Source organism: Bactrocera oleae, chromosome 2 (assembly GCF_042242935.1).
Source record: "Bactrocera oleae isolate idBacOlea1 chromosome 2, idBacOlea1, whole genome shotgun sequence".
NCBI classification, from domain to species: Eukaryota; Metazoa; Arthropoda; class Insecta; order Diptera; family Tephritidae; genus Bactrocera; species Bactrocera oleae.
In genome coordinates, this window is record NC_091536.1 from 11,675,493 (window position 1) to 11,697,112 (window position 21,620).

The 21,620-nt window shown below is 35.6% G+C and overlaps 6 protein-coding genes across 18 annotated transcripts in view; 3 read left to right on the plus strand and 3 right to left on the minus strand.

Moving 5' to 3' along the window:
• The window catches only part of cv-d (crossveinless d), a 20,492-nt gene extending 16,369 nt beyond the window's left edge, over positions 1-4,123 (minus strand). Inside the window, exons 1-3 of one of the 2 annotated variants that reach the window (XM_036372951.2) lie at positions 3,895-4,123; positions 3,410-3,608; positions 482-690 (exon numbers count right to left, since the gene is read on the minus strand). In XM_036372951.2, coding sequence (XP_036228844.2) covers positions 482-690; positions 3,410-3,440 — 240 coding nt within the window. In that variant the 5' untranslated portion in view covers positions 3,441-3,608; positions 3,895-4,123. Of the gene's footprint in view, positions 1-481; positions 691-3,409 lie in introns of both variants that reach the window. The other variant, XM_070109047.1, reaches the window with a different exon arrangement.
• Positions 4,124-6,760: 2,637 nt separating this feature from the next.
• Hmt-1 (ABC transporter ATP-binding protein/permease Hmt-1) lies at positions 6,761-12,440 on the minus strand. Of its 3 annotated transcripts, none has more exons than XM_036372897.2 (9): positions 12,183-12,440; positions 12,010-12,115; positions 10,850-11,179; positions 10,591-10,790; positions 9,649-9,962; positions 9,183-9,587; positions 8,943-9,118; positions 8,327-8,876; positions 6,761-7,686 (listed from the first exon to the last, which is right to left on the minus strand). In XM_036372897.2, the coding sequence occupies exons 3-9, from the start codon at positions 11,144-11,146 to the stop codon at positions 7,070-7,072; spliced, it is 2,559 nt and encodes an 852-aa protein (XP_036228790.1). In that variant the 5' UTR covers positions 11,147-11,179; positions 12,010-12,115; positions 12,183-12,440; the 3' UTR covers positions 6,761-7,069. The 3 variants fall into 3 exon arrangements, with proteins under 3 accessions (XP_036228790.1, XP_036228792.1, XP_069965225.1); XM_036372899.2 differs by having other exon boundaries at positions 12,006-12,115; XM_070109124.1 differs by having other exon boundaries at positions 12,006-12,440.
• A 333-nt stretch (positions 12,441-12,773) lies between these two features.
• Fbxl7 (F-box and leucine-rich repeat protein 7) overlaps positions 12,774-21,620 on the plus strand; it is a 249,608-nt gene continuing 240,761 nt past the window's right edge. For 5 of the 9 annotated variants that reach the window (XM_070109126.1, XM_036372901.2, XM_070109137.1 and 2 more), the window contains exon 1: positions 20,505-20,662. The gene's annotated coding sequence lies outside the window, so the exon portion shown is untranslated. Of the gene's footprint in view, positions 13,121-20,504; positions 20,663-21,620 lie in introns of those variants that run through there. The other 4 variants (XM_070109140.1, XM_070109146.1, XM_070109148.1 and 1 more) reach the window with 2 other exon arrangements.
• The window catches only part of LOC106622953 (atrial natriuretic peptide receptor 1), a 51,376-nt gene continuing 43,938 nt past the window's right edge, over positions 14,183-21,620 (minus strand). For both annotated transcript variants that reach the window (XM_070109118.1, XM_070109117.1), the window contains exons 7-9: positions 20,942-21,106; positions 16,443-16,620; positions 14,183-16,378 (exon numbers count right to left, since the gene is read on the minus strand). In XM_070109118.1, coding sequence (XP_069965219.1) covers positions 14,497-16,378; positions 16,443-16,620; positions 20,942-21,106 — 2,225 coding nt within the window. In that variant the 3' untranslated portion in view covers positions 14,183-14,496. The remainder of the gene's footprint in view (positions 16,379-16,442; positions 16,621-20,941; positions 21,107-21,620) is intronic.
• On the plus strand, positions 17,316-19,283 carry LOC118682916 (uncharacterized). Its single transcript, XM_036372932.2, has 3 exons — positions 17,316-18,533; positions 18,598-18,822; positions 18,884-19,283. Exons 1-3 carry the CDS (start codon positions 17,591-17,593, stop codon positions 19,138-19,140), a joined length of 1,425 nt encoding a protein of 474 aa, XP_036228825.2. The 5' UTR covers positions 17,316-17,590; the 3' UTR covers positions 19,141-19,283.
• On the plus strand, positions 19,636-20,436 carry LOC106622966 (uncharacterized). The gene is made up of 2 exons (XM_070109198.1): positions 19,636-20,261; positions 20,330-20,436. Exons 1-2 carry the CDS (start codon positions 19,811-19,813, stop codon positions 20,350-20,352), a joined length of 474 nt encoding a protein of 157 aa, XP_069965299.1. The 5' UTR covers positions 19,636-19,810; the 3' UTR covers positions 20,353-20,436.

Sequence of the window (21,620 nt, forward strand, 5' to 3'; positions counted from 1 at the left end):
ACAACTATAGGTATTAGTGAGATCAACATACACTCACATGAACATTTGCTTGTAAAAAAAATTGTTCACGTTATATCCCACATAATTTGTCAATTGCTCAAAAAAAGGCTCGTGTCGATTGGTCGATGATTCATATATATTTTTGTTTTCTAATCCTGAAAAATAAAAGGCAATCCTCGTAGTCTACATTTTTCACATTATTGAAGAAGATCGGTATAGCCAAGCATATAAAAAGCTTTTTTAAAACAAAAACTAGGAAAAATATTCTAAAAACATTCAGCTAATGTAGTTTAAAGTGTAGTGAATAAATTTCCATGAAGCAATGTCAGCTTTACACCCCTATTATGTATCTATAATAGCCCAAGTCTAGTAGTAGTTTTATAGTATTTAACTTTGTTATACCGGCAACTATAAGCTAGTAGCCTACTCCGATAGGGGTGTTAAAAACATGTCTAATGCTTATGCTTTGTTATACACTTACCGCTGCGGCTAAAATATTAGCTGTCTGTCGTTGTAGTGTCAACTTGCCGCGCACAATCCAACCGGAAGTCGGCGGAGCCGGGTGTTCATCTTCTTGTGGTGCCTTGGCACCCACTGCCACAGTGCCGACATACTCATACTCGTATTGGCGATTCAAAGCGATGATATGAAATGCGCTCACACTCGCACTGAGCACGGACAGCAAAAAGGCTGGAGAAGATATTGAGGTTTCGAAAGATTATACAAAATATAGTTTTGATATATGTATTTTTTTTTTAATTTTATAATCTTTGAAACTATTTATTTTTTAATTTAACTATAAATGTGATGATGAGAGAATTTAAATAAAAAGTTTTAAACTAAACAATTTTTTAAATAATCCAATACATAATGAAAAAAATTGTAAACTTAATAAAAACATGTTAACTTTTCACTATGATATTTTTTACTACAATAATATTTGTCAATCCGCCTTCCTAGTATTTTGACAGTATATAAAATATTTTCTATTTAAAATTTATTTACAAAAAAAAAAAACGAATAAAAAAGTTTTTATAACAAATTGTATTAATTACATTATTTTTAGAATAAATGTATGTTTTTTTTTATTTGTTTAATAAATATTTTGTTATTTAAAATATATTTAAAAAATATATTTTTATACTTGTGCAAAATGTATAGAGTATAATAGTTTTGTTCACCTAACGGTTGTTTGTATATCCTGAAATTAATCGAGATAGATATGGAATTATATATATATATATATATATGATCAGAATGACGAGGCGAGTTTATTTCCGAATAACTGTCTGTCTGTCCGTCCGTGCAAGCGATAACTTGAGTAAAAATTGAGATATCTTGATGAAACTTTGTACACATGTGCCTTAGCACCCAAAGAGGGTTGGTATTGCAGATGGACGGAATCGGAGCATTGCCACGGGCACAAGACGCCATTAATCGAAATAACCGATACATGACTGTTATTTGGTACAACGAATTGCATAAGAGAGGGATTTTGTGGTTGTAAATTTTTGTTTAAAGAGGGCGTTTCCCCGCCCTCTTATAAGTTTAATGAATATACTTCAGGACAAATATTTTTGGCATTCCTAACCACCCCGTTAAAATGGGTGAATTCGGAACATAACTCCGCCCCCTCCCCATAAAACTTTTTGTTAAAAACTACTAAAAGTGCGATAAATATATAACTAAATCCGCTAGAAACATAAAATTTTACAAATGAGATGGTACGAAAGGGCTATATAGGAGACGGTGTCAAATTTGCACGATGGGAGTTTTAGGTAAAAACCCCATATCTCGATACTCGACCGACTTCAATATTCACTAGGTAATATTATCCTGATATTCCTACATTACAGTACGACAATGGCCGAAATCATACAAAAACCACGCCTACCTCCCATATAATACAATTTTAAATTCGATCTGATTTTTTCACTTTCCAGTATACAAATTTAGAACCAATTAATGTAGCCGGATAAAACTTTGCGAATGGTGCCTTTAAGGTATGCAACTTTATGATCAAAAACTGTTTAAGTCTATCTATAAACTATTCAAGGCACCAGATACTAAATATGTGGACCCCAGCTCCTATTGCGAACTTTTTACCGAACATATCGGTTAATCTATGACATATATTATGGAAATACTGAGAGAGAGAGAGAGATATACGATACCTTTGAACACACCTTGTATTATAAAAATACCGACCTTTTCAGACTCTACCTGCATGGCAAAAATGGGTTAAATCTTATCAATAATTCTCTTAGCCCCCATATATATAATAGAAAGAACTTTCGCCTGACTTTATATTGCATATATTATCAATTATGTGTGTTATCTTAATGAAATTGAGAGAACTAGTTTTTCTAATAACGGTGCATCTTAGTGCCTAAAGTTCATAAAATCGGGTGAAAACTTGTACTTGACCCCATATAATTAATATCAGGCTTTTCAAACATCTAGTTGACTTTACTCCTTATATATTGGTTATGGTATGTGAGGTACCTTAATGGAACTCAAGGAACATTCTTAAAATAAAGTTTTGCCCACACTGGCAAGTTGCAAGAGTATGAAATGTTCGGTTACACCCGAACTTAGCTCTTCAATACTTATGCACTTTCGCTTTCACATTTTTATGCCCTGAACAGTGTATATTAAGTTTACGACGAAGTTTTTAATACCCAGAAAAAACGTTGGAGACGCTATAGAAGATATGTGTAAATGGTGAGCATGATGAGCTGAGTCAATTTAGCCATGTCTGTCTGTCTGTATCTACGCGAACTAGTGCCTAAGTGTATGAGATATCTGATCGAATTTTGCACACATCTGCTTCTTTCCAAAAAGCAGTTCATTTGTCGGAAGCGCCGATATCGGACCACTAAAGCATGTAGCTGTCATACAATCGAACGATCAAAATCCAGCTTTTGTATTGAAAACTATTTATTTGAGAAGATATCTTTACAATATTTAGCATAAATTATTGTATAAGAAAATGGTTCAAACACCAAAAAATTGTACAGATCGGGCCACTATAGTATATAGCAGCCATACAAACTGACTGATCAAAATAAAGTTCTAGTATGAAATCTTTTGTATTTATGAAGGGCATTATAGCTTTGATGTCACCAAAGTGAACGTTTTTTTCTTGTTTTACTATATGTATATGTCAATTCGTTTAATAAATAGCGTTTTCCTAGTTTCTAATAACAATAAACATTTAAATATGTTTATAAATTTAAAAAAAAATTACATCATCGCTGCGAATAGCAATTTAAATGAGATTAAATCTCGATGCAAATGAAATCATACAAAATTTATTTAAAAATATACACATCGATACTCATGCATATACATATGCATGTGTGTATTGAGGTTTTGGCACATGTTGTAAATGTGACTTGCTACGTACACAATAAAATTAGGCAGATGTTGCGCCTCATCCCGGTGCTAATAACTGTGTAAAAATATATATATTTTAGAAAATTTGATTATTCGTTATTTTATTTCGGCGATAATGCAGCTGCACTGTGTTGCACTTTGCACGTTGGCTTTCCTTATTTTATGTGTGTATTTTTGTTGTTGATTACGTTTACTCGGCGCGCAATTCACTGGTGGTTCACATATTTTGGATCACACAAGCGTTTTCATTAAATTTTTTTTACATATAAACAAAAATATGTTATTACATATATACATATATATTATATATGGTACATATATATAATTATGTATGTATATGCGCTGATTTTATAATTTTTTTGGAACTGATAACGCAATATATGCTCGAATTTTGTACAAAATATTCACACACACACTTTCATAGGCACTCTATATAAAGATATATTAAATGAGGTGTAAGTCAAAAGCGGTTATAATTTAACAGTAAATCCGTACAAAATTGAACTATTCACTCATATCCGGTTATCTGTTACATATGTATGTACATATATGAGTATATGTATGCCTATATTAAATAGTGTACGCATACACACACACGCGCACTTAGAGCAACCGGAAACACCACGAAATGTTTTTAAAAAACGTCTCAATATCCTGCTTCCTTGATACTGTGCTTTACACTTAATGAGTTTCGTACGCGACGCGTTCAAAACCCGTACTAAAGCGCTGCTTGACCGCAAGCTAGGAAGTAAGGGTGCTCGACTTGATGTTCGACATTATTTTGTTTTTCACTTTCGTAGATAAGACTGCAAGAGAAAAGAGCGCATACGCACACATATACATAAGTATCTATCTATGTATGCAGTTATGTGTATATGTATGGGTTTTTTCACTCACTTTTATATATATATATATATATTTATATACAATAAATATTTGTGTTGCCAGTGTTGGCGGCAAGATTTGTGTGACTGCCATATATACACACATATGCGATATGAGGAGATGTGACATTTATGAATGAATGATATGCAAAAATGCGCATACGTGTATCGGTATGTGTATATGTGTGTTACTGTTTAACTTAAGTCCATGGAGATGTGCACCGAGATTTGTGTAAAAATCATGCTTTAGTTGTAGTATACGATATACATATTTACGTATAGTTAAACATTCACATAAATCCCTTTAATACCCTGTAGGAAAAATTCTTTTTGTTAAAAGTGGAAACTCAGCAAATTTCAGCTGGGTTTTTAAAATAAAAATTTTTTTATGTACAATAATTTTGCAGCCTACAAATTGTTATATTTTTGACTCAGTTCAAGCGCGTTTTTGATTAATTCGATTTCTATATGTTTCTTGCAGATCTGGAGAAGAAAAGCTTGTGGTTCTTACACTTAATTTCCTTTGATGGTGGTCCATTTCTTTGTCGCTAATATGACAATTTTGAGCACAATCTGTAACTTGTTCGATCTTAATCTATTTATTTGCGCGAAGTTCACATAACGACGAAGAGATTATTTCCTCATCTGCACTGACGTTTTTCTTCATCAGAAGGGTTTTCTGCCATCGGGCTACCGCCTAAGTATTTACTGAACCGTCCTCGTTACTTTGAAATTCCTCTCATATTTTTCCGTTCGGTCAAACTCATTTCTAATAGCTGTCATACATTGAGTTGTAATGTGCAACTTTCGAGAGTAATACTGAAGTTTTCAATGAAATCATAAGATTTCGATTTCATATGTAGGTTATAGGCATAGCAAGTTAAGGAATGCAACTGCTTTGCATCAAATTTTGTTTCCAATCAAAATTTTTCCTGCAGTATTCATTTTGCAAATGTTGAGCTTGATTTTGTTTTGTAATGAGTGTACACACATCAGCATTTACTCTCACTCTTAGTTATCTTTAGCCACTCGTTTACTTTAAAACAACTTCACATCTAATTGTACTCCTGATACTGATTTAAAATTTTTGCTCATTTTCGTTTTTGCAACGCCATTGACCTCAGTTATAGTCACAACGAGCCTAATTGAAGGGTTGTATACACATCAATAACCCAGTCAACAAAAGTTGCTTAGTTCTGAGAAACTCAATTGATACGCATTTGAACAGACATAATTTCGATTAGATAGATCCGACGGAATCCACAGACTACAATCCCTACATACACGTACAAGTCCATATGCAGCCGTTTTTCGGCAGCCACTACATTCTACTGTTTCCCTGCTTCTAAGGAAATTCTCTGACGCAATGCGATATGAGATAATTACTTTAATTTAACATATAACTGCAGTATTCCGGCAACTTGAAGGTTTGCTGAAATGTAGCTCCGCGCTATAGATTCCGGCGCCTACTCCATCAGATATTTTTGATTCGGCCGTTCAGATGTGTGCCGACCACCTGTTTATCAATTTATACCCGTAGGTTCTTGGAAAAATTCATCTAACTCCGCTAAACTTGCGGCTGATTTCGCTGCTGAGCTTTTCTCTGCAATGTGGTGGTTTTTAGTGCTCCCATTATGCAACCACAAAAGCACCGTAAAATTAGATTAGTTTGACTACCACTAGATAACACGAATGCATCAGGCAATTGACGTTGGACACAACACCGCACTTCGTACTATCACGGGTTGCCGTCACCGGTCGACCATTTACACAGCGAGGCTCGTATACTTCTGGTTATGGACCACAACGAGTTTCCCTCTTAGCAAGTTATGCTAGGATGTTTTTGCAGAAACAACCTCTACAGTCGTCGGCTTGAAGCGGAAGCGCCTCATAGGAACATAAAGAGGTCCTTCCTTGCCTACGTCTACGACATTGAACTGTACACCGACCAGACTTTGGACACAGTGGGGCCCTTAGCAGCTTCACCGACTCCCGCTCAGTGAATGGCGTACTTGGAGTCAAACCACCACCCATTGCAGATGAAGAGCTCGATGCTTGGTTCCGGGTACTGTAGCAGGTTAAACTACTACTTATCCAGAACCGACACCGACATACTAAATATATGTAAAGCATGCAACGGATCTCCGCACGACACTAACCACATCTTTGCATGCCCATCGAAACTCATTCATCTAACACCTTTCTCCTCATGGTCCGAAACCGTCGAAACAGCACGTTTCCTGTGCCTATCGTTAGATGATTTCGACAATAAACCTGAAGCTTACCACTCAAGCGGGGTTTAGATATCCGCTACAACAACAACAACGACCAAAGCATGAGGACAGATCCACGTTTTAACTAATTAACTCACCATATGATGTATTTGAACTTACCAAACTGCTTCATCTCCACCTAAACTTACCTCTTGTCTCTAACCTCAACTAATCAAATATAACCTCTATGAAAAGAAAATAGCATTGAATTTTATTTATATTTTATTACTAATATATATATATATTAAGTAGCGTCTTGCTACATATCTCTAATTTTCATTGTACAAACCACATACTGCACTACGCTTACAGTTTAATTACATTCCATTACACCATTCATAACAATTTTACACATGTAAACAGGCCGACTCGTGTAAGTATACCACATATAAACAGGCATATTTTGAAAAACAAAAAAACCATATATGTATTGTATATGGGTTGAAAAAATAAACACAGAAAAGTCTTAAATTGCTCATAAGCTTTTGTAATTTTTTATTCGCCACAACGGCTTTAGTGCGCACCACCATGCGCATGCCCGGCGCGCAGCACGGCACCAATACCACTACCACTTTTACCGTCATCCGTTGCAGGTTTGTCTTTCGTGTTGGCATTCAGTTCACCCTCTTTATCACTCTCCAAATTCTTGAGCTGTTGCATCCACATCTCAGCGTAAACGCCGTCTTTACGTTGCAGAAGTTCCTCATGCCGTCCACGCTCTGCGATGTTACCATCTTTTAGCACGAGTATCTCATCGGCGTTTATGATGGTGGAGAGACGATGCGCAATTACAATTGTTGTACGATTGGCGCATACACGTGATAAAGCCGCTTGAATATTACGTTCGGTATTGGTGTCTAGCGCCGACGTGGCCTCATCGAGCAGCACCAACACCGGCGCTTTGAGCAGAGTGCGCGCTATGGCAACACGTTGTTTCTCACCACCGCTTAGACGTAAGCCACGCTCACCCACTTTCGTTTCATAGCGATCGGGGAAACCCAAAATCCGTTCATGTATATCGGCCAAACGCGCAGCCTCGTACACTTCATCGGCACGTGCGCCAATCTTGCCATATTCAATGTTGTAAAAAATGGTATTGTTGAAGAGTACTGTGTCCTGTGGCACCACACCTGAGCAAAAAAAAAAAAAAAGGGTTGTTGTAAAAGTTTAATGAGTTTTAAATAAATAAATTTTAGATATCGAGGAGAATATAAAAAATTAGTCCTCGGATGAAAGTATTCGTTATAAAAAATTATTAGTATTCGTTAAAAAAAAAAAATGAAGCTATAAGTCGATGGTGTTTTTCCCACTTAGTATATTTAAAAGGTCTACGAGGAAAGAGAAAGTTTCATAGAACTTTGGGCAAACAAGAACTGGGAAATGTGCCACAGTGGTTCACTGATGGGTCTAGAACAGCAGATGGAATTGATGCTGGAATAGTGGAAGCCAGAACCAGACTATCAGTCTCGAAGGATAGCATTTTGAGACTTCTGCTATAAGTAGGTGTTCAAAGAGATTATCTTACAGCGAAACTACCACAACGAACGTAACGTTATCCTTAGTGATAGTCATGAATCACTTGAGGCAATATCACTAAAACTTCTGCTTAAGGAAATCACATTAAATGTCACGCTTATATATACATGATATACCCACTTAAAAAATCATGAGAAAGATAGTAATAAACGAAAAAAAAACCGTAAATGAGTACAAGCGGTGGATATGGATCGTGCTCTGTGTGCTACATAATGCGAAATGCAATTTACTCACCAATTGCCTTTCTCAAACTCTGCTGTTGTACTAATTTAATATTCTGTCCATCGATTAGCACTGCACCTGATTGTACGTCATAGAAACGGAAGAGCAAACGTACGATTGTGCTTTTACCCGCCCCAGATGGTCCAACAATGGCGACAGTTTTACCGGGTGGCACGCTGAAGCTCACATTACGCAATACAATCTTCTCGGGTGAGTAGCCAAAAGTTACATTCGAGAATTCTATGCCCGCACCAGCGGTGACAAGTGGCGCAGCACCAGGTGCATCAAAAACTTCTTGATCCTCCTTCAACAAATCGAACATATTCTCCATATCGACGAAATTCTTTTGTATAGCGCGATAGTAGGTGCCAAACCAATTGAGCGGCATATACAGATCCATGAGGTAGGTGAAGAAGAGTACGAAGTCACCGACGGTAAGCGTCTGATGATGTGCGACTAAATAGACGCACAGCATTGAGCCGCAGAGCAAGCCGAGACAGAGTATAATATTTTGAGAGGTGTTTAGTAAGTTGAGTGTTAACATGGACAGGAATTCCTCTTTCTGTGTGAAAAAAAAATTAGAAAGATTAATGAATTGTTATGCTAAATTTCTTGCATATGCATGTACCTGATATTTTACAATTGCCTGGCGGTATTCCTCAACCTCATACTGTTCAGCGCCGTAATATTTTACAGTTTCGAAATTTAATAGCGAATCAACACTGCGTGCGCGCTGTGCATTATCGGCTAAATTCATGCGACGCTGATACTGAGTACGCCATTCGGTAACCAAAATTGTGGCCACTGCAAGTAATAAATTTCATAGTTTTTAGGTTATAATAAATATTGATTTTTTCATTATGCTTACAAATATATAAAAACATTGTGAGAAACACAATCAGTCCAAACCACCAATTGAAAGCGTAGATAAAGAAAATCACTGCTACAAGCAAATCGATAATAGTAGGCGTAATCGAAAAGATAATGTAATTTAATAAATTATTGATCGAGTCTGTGCCGCGATCCATAACACGTAAAACTTCGCCAGTTTTGCGTTGCAGATGCCAACGCAGTGAGAGTTGATGCAAATGACTAAATAAATCCACTTCGATTTCCCTCGTTGTATATTGTTGCACACGTATCCACAGGAAAGAGCGTAAATTATTGAAAAGTCCCATAGTGCCAGTGCCACCGCCTTGTACAAAGGATAATCCAACATAAATAAGTACGAAATCCCAACGGAAGAGTATAGGCGGTATGGTGAGGCTATCCACTGAAATCAAGAAATATGTTAAACAATTGAATTCTACAAGATAAGATTATATATGACTTACCTAGCTTTTTGCGATAGATTGGCAAAAATAGCTTAATAACGCGTCCAGCAATTAGCAATAGTACACAGGCACAGACAGTTAATTGCAAGACTATGTCTTTCTTAGGCCACATATAGGGGAATAGTTTACCCAATTTCTTAAAAGCATTACGAAAAGCGGAACCCTGCTGTGCATTATTGTTGCTCTCATTGGATGGTTCATCGAGTTGCACATATGGCCGCATAATACCAGGTGCTTTAAGACCCAATATGAAAATCAATAGTGAAGTTATAAAGCGCGTAACGAACAAAGCCATTTCCACTTGATCTTTGTTGCTGTAAAAATAAAATAAACAAGAATAAACATTAACTAGTATAAGAGGTTATAAAAAATCTTTATCTTGAATTTGATCGGTCTGTTACTATGGTAGCTATATGATATAGTTGTACGATCTGAACAATATGTTCACAGATTGTACCGAATAATTTGTGATAAATTTCGAAAGAATATCTTGTCAAATTAAAATGTTTTCCATACAATGATTTGAGTTTCGACAAATAAGCAGCTTCTCGGTGAGAAAAAGTCCTGTGCAAAATTTCAGATCGATATCTTAAAATCTAAGGGACTAGTTTGCGTATATACAGACAGGTGGATATGGTTAAAAAGGCCCAGCTCGTCACGCTAATCATTTCTGTATACATTTTATGGGGTCTCCGACGTTTTCTTTTGGGAACTTAATACACCCTGTTTAGGGTATTCAAATTAATTTAAGTGTAATTAAGTAAACGGGAAGCTACAAGTGATTTTAGTTAAAATTTAGCATATACATATGTATATGCAAAGGTCGAGATGGTGGCATGCTATACTAATTTAGTTTTGTAGATATTACAATTTAGTGCAAACTTTATATGACAATACTTAATACATAGTCAATAGAAATTATTATTTATTTTCAGTACTAACGTTTTAAGTGAGAACCACCAATCTTCATGTCGCAGATTTATGAACGCCAACGATTCATTAATAAAACCCAAAGTCCAAAACAGTAATAAAATGAGACCATGGCCTCGCGTCGGTAGTGATGGCAGCTGATAGAAGCGTTCCTTTAAAATAACACAAACTGAGAAAGGATATGATATGCAAATAAGTACAGTTGAGAGTATCTGAAAAAATAGCGAAAATTATGTATATTATATAAAACTTATTTATAAACAAAACTCACCATATACCCATAAACTGCATGATCATTGTAGACGCGTGCATTTAAGAAGAATCTAACTAACGCCAATATAGGAAAGAAGAATAATAGGAAGAGCTGTAAAGCGTATAAGCGCGATTTAGTGATATGCGTCGGGTCATTGCGTGTGGCATATTTGCGATACATTAGTAGTTGTACTGTGCCCATGAGCAGCATAAAACCACTTGCCACCCCATTGCCAATTGTGTCCATAAAACAATGTGATATGCCATTGTTTATCCAAATTTGCGAAAATGTTACATTCGGCGGACAGTAGATCATTTTGTTTTTTGTTAAAGTTGTTTTACTATGATGCTGAAAGTATTTGTGAAAATATTACAATAGGGTGTTTTCTTTATGAACTTCAGAAAGTGTAGAAATATCATAAATAAATTAGTAAACATACATACATTGTAAATGTTGGTGCAATGTGTATTTAGATTTAAATACTTGTATGTGTGTAGATATAAGTGTCGCTGAGCGTTTTGACGGGCGTCAAATTGATAAGAAAAAAATTAACAGTTAAATGTGATTTGACTGAATCATTGCAAAAGCAACAAAGCCTAAATTACAACATAATTACATTTACAAGAAATAAATAATTAGGAAAATTGATTGGCTTTAGGTGGGCGTTGAGCCAGATGACTTTTTGATTTGTAACCAGTTAAGATATCTAAAGTTTCTGAATGCACGCAAACTATATTTCTAATATATAAATTACATGATGTAATAACTGCTTATCAGATATCTTACATGAAATATATATTTTAGAGATAATTCCATGATTTAATCATGAAAGTTTGCAAATTTGCAGGCGACAGCGAATATGAAATTCGAATATATAGCTATATATGCATTTTTTTCTTTCCTGAAAACCCCATTTGCATTTGCATTAGCAAATCTCACGCGTGCCTAGACAATTCATAATAGAAAGAGCAAACAAACAATCAATTGTTGGATTTTATTTTCTTCGAAAATTAATGTGATACAAAAACAATACCAATAAAATTTTGTTGTAAAATGTCAATACATATGCACTTTTAGTTAGTCTTCCTACAATATTTGCAAAACTTTTTTAATTCTCTTTACGTGGTTCTTTAATTTCAATAATATTTCATAAGGAAGTAACACAAATACACACTTACTTCCAAGTGGATTATTTCCTATTTGTTCCAAGCTGGACAGGTTATCACTTCTGATTTTGTGCACCCTCCGTTTTTAATTTAAATCATTTTCGTACCTTTAAACACACTGTAAAATATGTTTAATAAATTCGTAGTGCGCTAATTTTAATTATGCAATTTTTGTATTTACGCACTTTAAATTTTCTTTTTCGGAATGACTTTCAAATTTCTGTGCCGGGGTTAATTTGTACCGATTAGTACTACACTGATTTTATGTATTATATTAACCTTGTTACACTTATAGTGTAAAAGGTTACACACACTTTTTGTTTAATATTGTGAATAATTTTGTAATAAGATGCGTTGAAAATTCTGCGTAAACAATATCTTGACTGTATTAATTAAAGACAAAAATTTCTTTTCAATTTTCATTGCCTGCACAGCTGACAGCAGCCAATTGTCAAATTTTACAATTAGAGATGTGTAATCGTCATTGCAGAGACTTAAATCGGTAAAGAAATTAGGAGCTCCATATACACTAAAATTTACTAAATAAGCTAGGGTATTACAGTATAAAACAATATATAATTTTTTATAACGAAATCATGAAGTTTTTCTATAGTTTTTCACATATTTCGCAAGTTTTTTGCTCGATTACGTATTTATTGCCTACTTAGCACCCTGTGAATTTTGCTTTTTGCCAATGTAAGTTACCCTATGCAATCGGAGCATATGCAAAACTAACGGAACAGGAAACCATATTCTTTTGTGTCGCAGTTGTTCCTCTCCGGTGAAGCCAAATTTCATTAATTGAGTATTGTTTATGTGCAATTAATAATAGTTTAGCAAATTTTAAATAAAAATGTATGTGAAGTTATGAGTTGCAATAAGCTTTTGTGTATTTAAATCATCGCGTGAGCTCTATTTTTGTGTGTTAGAAGAAAATGGTAATAAAAGGAAAAATGTATGTGTGCAAAATCTGTATGTGTTACAAAATTGTAAAGTATAAAAAGCAAACCCCATTTTCCAAGTGTATAATGAGGGTTTTTTATTGGTAAAGTTCTGCAATGTGGTTTTATGTATATAAAGCAAATTTACTTAACATTCAGCGGTGTCTAAATTGCAGCATCATGTAAGTATTTTAATATTACGTTTAACAAGTTAACATCATAAATAATATAAAATAAACTTTGATGCATATGATTATGTTAGATATGTATAAATTGTCAATAGCCAGGACTCGCAAAGTAAGCATTATAGTTTGAAGCACCACACTCAAAGCACAAAGTAAATTAGTATATTTTATAACTTATTACCTCAACAATTGTCTTTTATATACTCTATTGTTGTGGTACTATATGTTTTGTTGATAAGTTTTATTCTTAGTTTGTGCTACAATTTTTATTGCTAAGAAGGAGGATGCAAAATTGGGTTTATAGTCATTAGATCCCTAACAGTGCTTGTCTATCATGCTAATCCAGCACTGAAGCTTATATTAAAAGATATTTGCAATTATTATTGTTCCAAAATATATTTTCAGCAGAGCTGACTTAATTCGCAAAAATGTTTTTGGGTTTTAACGTTGTTGCAAAATAGGTAAATAAAGTGCATAAGGTAGTTAGCTGCATGTGATGAAATAGTAAACCAAAAAAAGACGAATTTGATATTAATTAATCAATTTGAGATTGAAATATTTATTTTGATTCTTTATTTATTAAACTACACTTTTTTACAATATTTAAAATATATTTACATATATGCGTATATACATAAATATGTATTTCTAGATATACTAATCAATAATTAAGTAAAAAAATAAATACAACTTAAAATTTAAATATATTTTCAAGATATTACTACAATTATTTGTTAAAGTTTTTGAGAACAGCCACTGGATAAATATAATTTTAAAAAATACACTTGAAATCTTCACATACTTTATATTTTAGTATACTAAAAAAGAACTTAACTTACATACTATTTGTGATGGTCGAGAATATAATGTACTTGTATTTGTATTTAAAACATTATATTTTTATTAGATTTTAAGTATGTCGTTGACATATCACATAACACTACGCAACAGCAATTTGCAAACATATGAAATGTTAAATTATTTATAAATAGCTTTTTTTTACTCGCGAATATAATATTGTTTTTTGTAATAGTACTGAGTACAAGAATTTCCGTAATATTATTTTAAATGTGCATATATTTTTAATTACCACGAGAGTCACACAATAAGTTAAATTCAAGCAACCTTATACATATATACAATGGTTTAGTAAATTTCATTTATTCTTGAGAAATTCGTGATCACATATCTACATACTTGTAAACCTGACAACAGTTTCAAAGTGTTGCCATTGTGGTTGTGTTTTTTGCAGTAATTAAACATACATACATATGCACATGTAGGCGTCCACTTAGTGAACATGAGTTACACCACAATTGCATATTTGCCCTGCAGTAGTGAAATCCGTTTCTAAAATAATGATTTATACCAAATTATGAATTGATCTTTCCCAATAACGGCTGCGCCAAACGCCCTACAGTAGTTGTAGTCACAGTTACAGCATTACCCACCACACCTGCACCCGTATTCACTGCGTCTGCAGCACTTACGCCCAAGTGATTATCCATAGACGGCACAGCTTTGCTATTAAGTTGCAAATTCTTTACATTATTTGACTTTACAATATTATTACAGCTATCATTGTTGCTTTTGCATACACTATCACATCCATTTTTAGTGATTACAACACTATTTACATTTTCGCTTTCCAACAAGCGTGCTTTACTACTATTCAGATAGTGATTTAATGGCATGTCAGTATCGTTTTCGTCTTCGTCAACGCCATCGTTCACAACACTACAATGCTTATATTTATTTGATTCATTATATGATTCAACGTCTGATGGACGTCGAGGTAAAAGTTGTGCTAAAGTATTTGGTTCTGATCTGCCATTTAGACCGTTATCTTTAATGTCTACTTGGAATTTGATGCGTTGACCACCTTGTAAGCTGTCATTGTCGGAACGTTCATTTGATACCAATGTGGAAATGGTAGGTGATGGCTTCAGGCGTACGCGTGCCAACGGTGTTGCTGTGGGATGTAGAATGCCGCTTAAATTGGAATTCGAATTAGATTGCAATAGATGTGTAGAGCTGTTGCGTTGGTTATATGCTAAATTGTTATTGTCATTTTTCAATGCACCAGATAACGGTAATCGTAGATTGGCCAACTCGTTGTTGTTGTCTTTACGTGGCTCACGTAATGAACGGCAGCTATAAATGTCACCATTTAGCCCATTAGTTGCTTTAGCCACAGTCCCTATGTGCTCTTTGTCATATTGTTTGACAGTATCTAGATAGTAATTGAAGTCTTCAGGTTTAAATTCGTTGCCATTCAGTTTTGGTGATGATGACGAGATTTTGCGCTTAACACGCAAAGTGGGCGTTCTCGTTACGCTGCTATTGGGTTCTGCTATTGTCGCTGGCGTTAACTGTTCATCCTCTGAGATCTCGGAATGTTGCTTTTGCAACATAACACTATAACGTTGCGGCGGATGTTTGAGTGAGGAACGTCGTCCGTGCAGCAACTGTTGTCCCGGTATTGAAGGTGACTCTGGTTTTGGTACTTCACCCTCCAACCAATATGTGAGCATTTCACCTTTACCCTTCATAGGTACATAACCACGTTGTGTGGTAATGAATGTGCCGAACTCATCTAATGCCAATTTGGTATTCTCACTAATGTGTATACGTAGAGCTTCGCCATTCGATTCCATGCGTGACGCCGTATTTACCGTATCACCAAAGAGACAATAGCGCGGCATCTTTAAACCCACAACGCCAGCTACGCAAGCGCCCGTGTGCAAGCCAATACGTAGCTTAAGTTGATCTTGCGGACGATGATGTATTCTAAATTTATGCACGGCGCCAAGTAGCGCTAATGCTAAACGTGCAATTTCACGAGCATGCTGATTGCCATTACGTATGGGCAGACCGGAGACAACCATATACGCATCGCCTATCGTTTCCACTTTGTAGACATCGAAATTTTCCACAATGGAATCGAAACAGGTGTAGAGATCGTTGAGAAATTGCACCACCTGCAGGGGTGTACTCTCAGCTGAGATGGCGGTGAAACCAACAATATCACTGAAGTAGATAGTGACTTGATCGAAGGTTTCGGCCACCACCGGTTGTCCGCTGATAAGCTGCGCTGCAACGCTCTGCGGCAAAAGCTGATACAACAGCTTCTCGCATTTCTTCTTCTCCTCAATGTAGTCTTGTGTACGCTCTTCGACAAGCTCCTCTAGATTATTGGCATACAGTTCCATGCGTTTAAGCAGGTTGTCTACAATGTTTCCGGTCTCGTTGTCTCTGTGTGAAGAAAATTTATACATTGAATTAAAGTATTCGACCTTTGTGTTAAGTGAGCACATACTTATTGATTCGACGTATAATTGATTTGAGTGCATTGAAGTCGGGACGATCAAGCGGATCCTCAGCCCAGCACTTGATCATGAGGTTGTTAATATCAAGGTATCCGTCATGTTCATCGATGTACGGACGAAATGGTGAAGATATATTTTCCGGATAACTTCTGACTAGTTGAATAATTTCTAAAAAAAGAGAAAGAAATATAATATATTGTAATATGATTGATTAAGATGCATTCATGAATACTTCCAAGCTCAGAAGATCTCGCTATGTATTTTGAATCTTTTGTGATTGAAAGTTATTATTGAAAGCGCTCCGGATTTATTTTTTTTAGCGTTTAGGTTAGGGTTAGGTTCAATGGCTGCTTCACTAGATGCGAATCACACTTGTACTGTTGCATACAGTACTTTGTGAAGCCAGAAAAAGAACTTCTGTAATCAGGTCTTACCATATAAATCGACAAAGCGCCTTGAGGCCAATACAAATCTGCTAAGGCGTGTTATCGCTATTCCCACCAACTCACTGGGAAATCTGAAAGTGTGACCTCCGAAGCCTTGATCCCGTAGAGGTGAGACAATTAAGAAGGAAGTGTTGAGATGGTCTACTTCGTCTTCCTCCAAACAGCTTCTCTAACTTGCAATCTTACCGCGTGGAGACCGATAGGATATTGACCAGTTAGAAACTCTACCAGGAGTGAAGTTGTGCTCCGTAAATCATTGCACTAGTTCGGATTTAATTTAATAAACTTGAACTTGAGAACGAGGTTCTTATGGTTCGAATATTTAAGTTCATCTCGTGTGCTTGCTAAAGGTTAAGATATTGTATGGATTTTTCGAACCTAATGTATTTTCTATTTTCGTACACGCATTCTTTATTAAATTTTTTGACATATTTAATTTGAAATATTTAAAAAAAAAAATGAATTAAACTTTTTATTCCATACATATATATTAAAATATATTCTAAAATCGTGAGAGCTAACAACTCGGTTAAACTACGGAAATAAAAACAAAGAAAATGGTATCTTGTCTCTGTGAAATATACAACAATTGAAAGCGTCCCAAACACTACCAGCTCAATTCTAAAAAAGGCGAATACTCATTTGTTGTTAAAAAACGCTAAGCAAAAAAATTGCGAGAAGTTGTAGATGACATGTCAAAATGTAAATTGGAAAAGTGTAGCACTTCCTGCCAAATTGACGACAACGAACAACAGCTAACTACTAATAATTGTGCGAGTACGATTAAGCTTACAAATAAAAACGATGCAGGCAACGCTGCCACAGCTGAAAGTAGCTCATCCGTCCTGGAGCAAACAGTACAGTCCCAAGGACTCAAGAGATCAGTAGTTATACCAAAACCCAGAGTGTTAAATATTTGTTCACTTAATCCCGACACAAAAGAGTTTGAAGTACCCACAGGCTCAAAATACACGTCACAAACAACAGTGGTACCAACTCAAAGCTGTCGCGTAGGTTTTAATAAACCCAAGCATTCTAGTCCACAATTTCTATATGAACAATATCCACTTAAGCCGGCACTCCTGTACGATAGCCCGTTGAGTTTCGTGCGCGATCCACTAAATCGTTTAGATCAATTAGATTACTTGCAACAGAGCTCATTGCATTCCATCACTTCGGTTTTGCCCACCTGTCAATGTGCCTTTGGGCATACGCAATATAATCTGCCCGAGTATGCTTCAAATACACAAAATTTCCGTCTAATAAGTGGCGAGGATGAATGCAGATATAATGAAATAGCTAACGCCGCGTGGAAGACAAGAGAGGCCTTTGCATTGACTAACGATACATCTTTGGAAAGTGTTTGTTCGACATGTCATCGTAAAGCATTCATAGTATCGCCTTCCACAACAAATGAGCTTTTAGAGTCGAGTAGGACGCGAGAAATAGACGATGCGGCAACGCTATCGGAAGCGTATAAAACTGCACCGCAGAGCATAGCCGATAGTTTAGTTTGCGATAGTGAAAAACATTTCGAGAAAAAAGAATCATTTTTGTTTTATAACCCATGTTACCATTATGAGGAAGAAAATACAGTAGAGCCACCACTTGAACCACGTTTTACCACTGATAATTGTAAGTGCTCGTAAAGCAGATACACATAACTTTATTAACTTAAAGATCTTCATCTCGTCGTTAGCTCAGCGGGCTATATCCCTCGATTCGCACGAACCGAATCGCTTTGATTCGGTGCCAATATTCGAAGTGTTGCCCACAAATAATATCGAGGACTATTCTCGTCAACCGGCGTTAAAGCATATAGACTCTCTGTTGCTTTACGCGAGATTCAAGACAAAACGATGGAAAACAACTTTGGAGATTGGCGAAGGCAAACCTTTGCGGTTTATTACATTTTACGATGAGGGTACGTTCGAGCATATTTACCTACATACATCCATTTACTTATGCTAACCCCTTAACTTTAGCACAACTTGTTAATAAGTCATCGGATGTGGACGTTATTTTTGGTAGTGCTCGCGGATTAAATTATAAACTTCAATGTTGGGACGATTCTCGTATCGCATGGTTGTCTGAGCTCGAACGTCGTCACGAGGTATATCGCCGACGTCAAAAACGTGCCCAGCTACGTAAATTGAAACAACAAGCCGCCCAAAGTCGCTTAGGGCAGTGCTCGTTTTGGTGTCACCGACTACGCTCCTGGTTTGCTAAATGGAATAGGTAATTGAAACGATTCTTTAGCCCAAATAAGCAGGCTTTCAAATTTTTAACTCATTTCGAAAAAAAAGATGTATTGTTCGTATTAAATTGAGAATTTGAGTTGTGGTTGTTGCAAAATGTAAATAAAGGATTTTTGATTCTCACGTACAGCCTGTCCTTTTTTTCTTTATCTGGAGCCGAAGGTATTTCTATTTTGTAAGGGGATAGCTTTAGTTGAAATATTTTAAACGCTATTACTAGCCTAGTGCTTATCTTATGTGTTTACATAAGAGAACTTATGAGACTTCTAAAATTTCTTTTTAGAGTGATTAGCATCTGTCAACTGTTTCCATGCCGTTCACAGCTCTAAGTGAGTTGAATTTGGAGTTAAAAATTATTCTCCTTATTCCTTTTGAGAAAAAAAATTTAGTGATTTCGAACACTATCAAAATACTGTGCTAAACAATCTTTTGTTTACATATAAAAAAATATATCGATTCACACGATATTATAGATTTTTGTGGTGAAATTTTTTATTGTCAATATATTTAGAATTCTTTTTCGTTAATACAAAATGGAATAAATTAATTGTTTAATAAAAATTTCGAATTTCGAAACCTAAGAAATAAAGTAGTGTCGCTAAACCCCCACAATCTTTTCAATTGACGCAACATATACGGATCCCAAATTCGATAATGTCGCAGCAACAGCTAGCGGCATCAAGTGATATAAGTGGGAAAGCAAAGGAGGAGAAATCCATTCCTCAGATCTCGAAATTTACGCCCGCAAATTCGCAATATACATTCTACCAATCGCATTTATCTCAACCACCAACAGACTATATGTTTCTCGACGACAATCCAACGCTAAAAACTACACAAAAACTGCAAACTGCAACAAAAGTAGAGCAGAAATCAAGAACAAATATTAATTTACAAAAGATGCCTAACAAGCAACGCCTTGAGAGTGGTGCTTCCCGCAGAGATTCCTACGACTTAAGTGAAGACAATCCAGTATTGTCTGTAAAGAGTAAACTGATGGAAGAGTGGGAAGTATGCCAAACGCAAGAAAAAGATTCCAATGAGTCAGTAAGAGGTTCAATTGAGCAGATTGAGCCGTTAAGCCCCCGACGATGCTCGCTAGAAGGTAAGCATTTACATATGTATGTGCTGACGTGTATAATTAAATACTTTAAAGGTAAATTTATACCCCAGACAAACCATATGCCGTCGAGTAAAATAAAGCCAACTATCGTTGAACGCGGTTATTTGTTTTGGCAACTACAAAAAACCGGTGACGAAGTCGATCATTTAGAAACTATTATGCAACGGACGGTGGAACAAAAACAGTTAGAAGCGGGATCGGAAAATATATCTCTGGAACGTAATGTTTGAATCCACAAATGTACTGCCAGAACATAAAAAAGTAAAAACGGACCTGTTTAATTAAAAAAGAAAATTGAAAAAGAAAAGTATATTCCAGAAGGGTGTTCCAGAGTTGACATTTAATGGAATAGATACAATTTCAAATGAAATAAGCATTAAAAGGTAATATTTTTGAAAATTAAGTTTTTTTTTTAGTTATAACGACGAGGTCGAATCTAAGAACAGCAAAGGAAAGGAAAAAGTACCATCATATATCTCATAATAAAACCATACATCCTAATAGCTTGTGAGTTTAGCAGACAAAGGCATTTGGTCCAAGTTTTTATGTCTCAAAAAAGCACAAGTAGTTTTTAATTCTTTTACCGGTATACCCGACACAGAAAAAATATAATCCACTGTCAAGTGTTTTGAGCTATGAGTAAATATTATTTTCAACCTTACCTTTAGGTGATTTTTCTGTTTCAGTCGTGCCCAGATAAAATGGACCTTGCCTTGTACTGATTTCATGTACAATTATGCCAAAGGAATAAACGTCACCCTTTTGTGTACCCTCAGGTGGACGATTATTGCCAATTTTCAATAATTCAGGCGCTGTCCAAAATAGTTCTGTAAGAGAGTGAAATGAAATTGATTAATATTTTACAATATTTGAAAATTATATGAAGCAAAGGGGGAAAGAGCTAAAATCGGACAGAACTCATATTTATACCCTGAACAGGATATATTAAGTTTGCCGCGAAGTTTGTAACACCCAGAAGGAAACGTCCGAGATCCCATAAAGTATATATTAATGATCAGCGTGACGAGTTGAGTCGATTAAGCCATGTCCGTCTGTCTATCTGCATGTATACGAACTAGTGCTTCAGTTTTTGCGATATCGATTTGAAATTTTAAACCCGTCCTTTTCTCACCAAGAACCTGCTCATTTGTCGGAACGGCCTATACTATTTCATATAGCTGACAAACTGAACGATCAAGTGCTTGTATGAAAAACTTTTTCGTTTGACGAGATATCTTCATCAAATTAAACATGGGTTATTGTCTAAGGTAACGGTGCGATTTCCGCAGAAATTTTTTATAATCGAGTCACTATAACATATAGCTGTCATACAAACTGACC

What these genes read in the sequence shown, in the direction of transcription:
- Hmt-1 (XM_036372897.2), bottom strand. Translation starts at nt 11,146, where the DNA reads ATGATCTACTGTCCGCCGAATGTAACATTTTCGCAAATTTGGATAAAC. An exon ending in ATGCAGTTTATGGGTATATG is followed by an intron (nt 10,791 to 10,849) that starts GTGAGTTTTGTT and finishes CTATTTTTTCAG; the next exon opens with ATACTCTCAACTGTACTTAT. An exon ending in AGGCAATTGTAAAATATCAG is followed by an intron (nt 8,877 to 8,942) that starts GTACATGCATAT and finishes TTTTTCACACAG; the next exon opens with AAAGAGGAATTCCTGTCCAT.
- LOC106622966 (XM_070109198.1), top strand. Translation starts at nt 19,811, where the DNA reads ATGTCGCAGCAACAGCTAGCGGCATCAAGTGATATAAGTGGGAAAGCA. An exon ending in CCGACGATGCTCGCTAGAAG is followed by an intron (nt 20,262 to 20,329) that starts GTAAGCATTTAC and finishes TTTATACCCCAG; the next exon opens with ACAAACCATATGCCGTCGAG.
- LOC118682916 (XM_036372932.2), top strand. Translation starts at nt 17,591, where the DNA reads ATGTCAAAATGTAAATTGGAAAAGTGTAGCACTTCCTGCCAAATTGAC. An exon ending in ACGTTTTACCACTGATAATT is followed by an intron (nt 18,534 to 18,597) that starts GTAAGTGCTCGT and finishes TCTCGTCGTTAG; the next exon opens with CTCAGCGGGCTATATCCCTC. An exon ending in TATTACATTTTACGATGAGG is followed by an intron (nt 18,823 to 18,883) that starts GTACGTTCGAGC and finishes CCTTAACTTTAG; the next exon opens with CACAACTTGTTAATAAGTCA.